Source organism: Nelusetta ayraudi, unplaced genomic scaffold (genome assembly GCF_046127955.1).
Source record: "Nelusetta ayraudi isolate G7.1 ecotype Tasmania unplaced genomic scaffold, CSIRO-AGI_Nayr_v1 ptg000127l, whole genome shotgun sequence".
In the NCBI taxonomy this organism is placed as follows: Eukaryota; Metazoa; Chordata; class Actinopteri; order Tetraodontiformes; family Monacanthidae; genus Nelusetta; species Nelusetta ayraudi.
The window spans coordinates 2,304,872-2,309,109 of NW_027466177.1; the positions used below are offsets into that span (position 1 = coordinate 2,304,872).

The window sequence follows — 4,238 nt, forward strand, 5'->3', positions numbered from 1 at the left end:
GGCACTGACCGAATGCAAGCACCGAGAAATCAGAAGAGATCTGCTTTTATGATATAAGAGGGGGGAAAACCCGCGGACCTGCACCAGCCGGAACTCTCAAGGAAATAAAAAAAAAAGGTGAGGCATGCTGTGATATGTTGCATGCATGGAATAATCGCGATTGTGGCTTTGAAGAATGTTGACTGATAAAAACAATTGCGGCGAGTTTTAATTTCAATTTATTTTCCAGACGAAACCAGCATATCATTTTCGTCATTTTAAATGTTTTTTTTTTTAAGATCTTGACCCTGTACTACTCTACTTTATCCCTTTGGTCGCAAATATTTGATGCTTTGCACTAAAATGACTGAAACCGCGATTTATTTATTTTTTTATGGCAGTCAGATATTATGAGGCGTCGTTCTATTGAATGGGAGATCTCATTGCCCAGTGATGAGGTTTAAAAGGTATTACGAGATACTTCATATCGGCAGAGTATCAACATTTCTTCTCAAGCACCATCGTCCCGTCGCTTCCTAATATTATTTCTTATCAAGCGTCAAGTTGCATTAATGTGTTTAAAGGTAAAGGAGGAGCGACCGCAAATACACGAGACGAGGAAACCTCCTGCCCCCTTGTGGTTTTTTATTCATGTTGCATTAAAGGTAGGCCTAGCGTTTATATTATATTGTAAGTGTTCACTTTTATTACCAGGCTCTCCTATTGTGTGGTCTAGATTTTATTTAACAGCGTGTCGTAATGTTCCACCCTCATTTTAAATCGCTCTCCATTTTTTGGCCAAGCACGAGGAATCTCACAATCCCTCGCTGCATGAAGGCTTGTATAAAGTGGAGACTGCAGCCAACATTTACCACAGTGCCCATTTTTTCTCAGGATGTGGTTATTTATGGTGTGCAATTCCATTCATCTCTTAAGTGGCCCACATTCAAGTCTGCGCTCTGCTGTTATGTAATGTCATCCCCCATCAGACTGGATCAGCCTCAGAGTGTGCGCTGCAGCTCGGCTTGAGAACGTTCACATGAGCCACAGGGTATAGGATGTGGGCTATATATAGGGGATGTGCGATATGCATGAGCATGTCAGCACGTGTGTTTTATGTGGGGGGATTTTTGAGTGGTCCATACTAAAACTGCAATTAACCTTTGACCCTTTTGAAAAACACTTTTAAGAAATGTAATTTTTACATGCAATTCACTTGATGTTTACTGATTTTTTTTTTTTTTTTGAAAATTCAGAGTTCAATTCTTTACATTTTTTATTATTATCGTTATTTATCCAGAATTGAGGAGTATAATCCTCAAAGAGAGAGGAATGATGGAAATAAACCCATACATGTGTAATTTTCACCTACAATAAATCTAAATAGACTTGTTTGGTCTTTGTCTTTTTGCAGATTATCCCTCTGACTTAGAAAAACATGGATGTATCCTCATCCTCCCTGCAGTACGGATCCAAGAAGCGGGTCAAGATCCACCCGGACGCAGTGACAGTTAAATATGCCACCCACTTCCCCCAGCCTGGCGATGAAGGGTACGATGACGCACCTTCTTTCGAGGACTTTGGCGCCTTTGCCGAGGCGCCGAACGTTGGGAAGAGACTGGTGTCGGAAACCAAAGGCGGCAGGACTTTTTTCGGAACCATGGAGACTCAGCCGAAGAATCCCAACGTACAGAAGGACAAGGGGGTGGGGGGCCAGCTGGCCAGCTTCGGCGAGGCGAACGTGCTGGCCTCCAGGGTGACCTGGACAGCCTTGTTCGGGGCGGCGGTTGCTCATGGTTGCGTGGCGCTGATCACCCGTTTAGCGGCCGACCGCTCTAAAGTGCCCTCCCTGGAGCTGCTCTTTATCCGCTCCGTGATCCAAGTGCTCTCCATCCTCGTGGTCTTCTACTACCAGGAGTCGCCCTTCGGCCCCAAGGGCTACCGTCTGCGGCTCTTCTTCTACGGCGTGTGCAACGTCATCTCCATCACGTGCGCCTACACGTCCTTCGCCATCGTGCCGCCCAGCAACGGCACCATCATGTGGCGCGCCTCCACCACGGTCTTCAGCGCCATACTGGCCTTCCTGCTGCTGGACGAGAGGCTGGGCTACACGGATGTGGTCACAGTGGTGGGGAGCGTGTTCGGTCTGTGCCTGGTCATGGTGCCAAACGTGGCAGACGAGGAAAAGTCCAGGCTGGGCTTTTGGAAGGAGGCCTTTGGCTACACAATGACAGTGATGGCCGGCTTGACCGCCGCCCTCTCCATGATTGTCTACAGAGCCATCAAGGAGCGGGTCAGCATGTGGACGGCACTCTTTACCTTTGGCTGGACGGGCACCGTGTGGGGCGCCTCCACCATGTTTATCATGCAGGAGCCCATCATCCCTCTGGATGCGGAGACCTGGGGCTATTTAATCGGGATCTGTATCTGCTCCACGGTGGCGTTCCTCGGGGTCTACTATGCCCTGAACAGGTTTAATCCGGCCTTAGTGAGCACCGTGCAGCACCTCGAGATCGTGGTCGCCATGTTCCTCCAGCTCATCGTTCTGAGAATGATCCCGTCCGTCTATGATGTCATCGGTGGCCTGGTAATCATGGTCAGCGTGTTCACTCTGACAGGAGTCAAGCTGTACAGGGTGAGCAGGGCCATTCGGCAGGATTATCAAGAGATCCTGGACTCGCCCATCAAATGAGGTTTTGTTCCGTTCCTCTAATTGTTTACAGTGTTGCTTGGTTGTAAAAAAAAAAAAAAAAAAAAATTTAAAGAATGTCTGGATCTTCATCTGACGAGTTTGCATTGTTGTATGTTGTTGGAAGGGTGGTAGTTGTGTAACTAATGTCTTAATATTTGTGCGTGAAAATTAAAGACAAAGTCAAATGTATTATGGTGACCGTCCCCCCCACCCCGCGCTAGTATTACTTTAATGTCAAACTTGTGTCAAAAAAAGAAAAGTGTCAGCAAAGAAAATAACACTCGATCTGTGTGATTTATTTCGCAGCGACGTCTAAACGGACGTGAATCCGGTCTGGTGTGAGTTGACTTGAGTGGCAGTGTTAAGATGGTCATTCCAATGGTGTTGCACAATTTCCAAATTACATCATGAAGGTGTGGTGCATCCTTCTGTTGTCACGCTGTCACACTGTGTAAATGTCAGCCCAGATATCGTACTACATTCATGGAATACATGAATAAAAGGAAATACCACCCACATTCCACACAACAACTGGTATTGCTTTTCTTAGCCTTAACCGGCTCCGTGCCAGAATTACATAATTTATTATTATTAAGCTGTAGCTAGCATTAAAAAATGTGTGAATTGTATTCATTTATTTATTTTTAAATAAATGTAGTCTTTACTTTAAATATAATTATATTCTATTTTTATCCCAACTATATCTTGAGAGCAAACACGCTGCACTTTAATGCATTTGCCCCTTCCCATTTCCAAAGGAGAGAAAAAAAAAAGAGGTATATACTTACTGGACCTTTCACATGTTTGGATGGGGACAGAAATAAGGTGGCAACAAGATGATCTGAAGGTGTCACTAAATTGGGAATAGTATCAACAGGGACAAGCAATTTTCAGCCCCTTGACTTAAAAACGACCTGGGCCCTACATTTATAGGCCCTATTCTATCAGCCCTGTACTATTGGACCTCTGGTTACTTTCATGTGCATGTAAAACTAATGCCCAGAGGCAAGTGCACTATAATTAATTAAGGCTGCATTTGACAACAACCCTAACGTCGGCTTTTCTTTTCTTTTTTTTCTTTCTTTTTTTTTTTTTTTGCAGTGTACAGGTCAGCAGCCTTGCCGTTTCCTTATTTCCCTCCTCAGGTTAGGCAACCCAGGCGCCACGGTCAGTGTTGCTGATTCCACCATGAGACCACACAAAGGCGGCGGAGTGGGGGGGAAAAAAAGGTTGATGGGGATAACGTGGTTGTTTCGTTACCAGTCCAGCAGGGGGCATTCAAAATCCACTTTTTTTTTTTTAGTCATACCACAAATCAAACTTCATTACTATTATTGCCATGAGCTTAGTTAGTGATGCCGTCCTCACTAACAATCCCCCGACAAAGGCTAGTTATGAGACTGTAAAAAATGATTTTGATACTTGGAAAAAAAAAAAATCCTCAACCAAGCTCGTAAAATTAGCAGAAGCAGAAGCAAATGTCCTGGGCAGATTTATGGATCCTTGAACACACAAAATCACCCAATAGAATGTCGTAAATGTTTGACACTTAGCTGAACGCTAGACT

At 44.7% G+C, this 4,238-nt stretch overlaps 1 protein-coding gene across 1 annotated transcript; it reads left to right on the top strand.

Annotated features, from left to right (window-relative positions):
- Positions 1 to 382: 382 nt before the first annotated feature.
- On the top strand, positions 383 to 3,192 carry slc35g2b (solute carrier family 35 member G2b). The gene is made up of 2 exons (XM_076050312.1): positions 383 to 644; positions 1,394 to 3,192. The coding sequence occupies exon 2, from the start codon at positions 1,418 to 1,420 to the stop codon at positions 2,669 to 2,671; it is 1,254 nt and encodes a 417-aa protein (XP_075906427.1). The 5' UTR covers positions 383 to 644; positions 1,394 to 1,417; the 3' UTR covers positions 2,672 to 3,192.
- The last annotated feature ends 1,046 nt before the right edge of the window (positions 3,193 to 4,238 follow it).

Bases quoted from the DNA above. Each gene is read 5' to 3' on its own strand.
- slc35g2b (XM_076050312.1), top strand. From the start codon at position 1,418: ATGGATGTATCCTCATCCTCCCTGCAGTACGGATCCAAGAAGCGGGTC.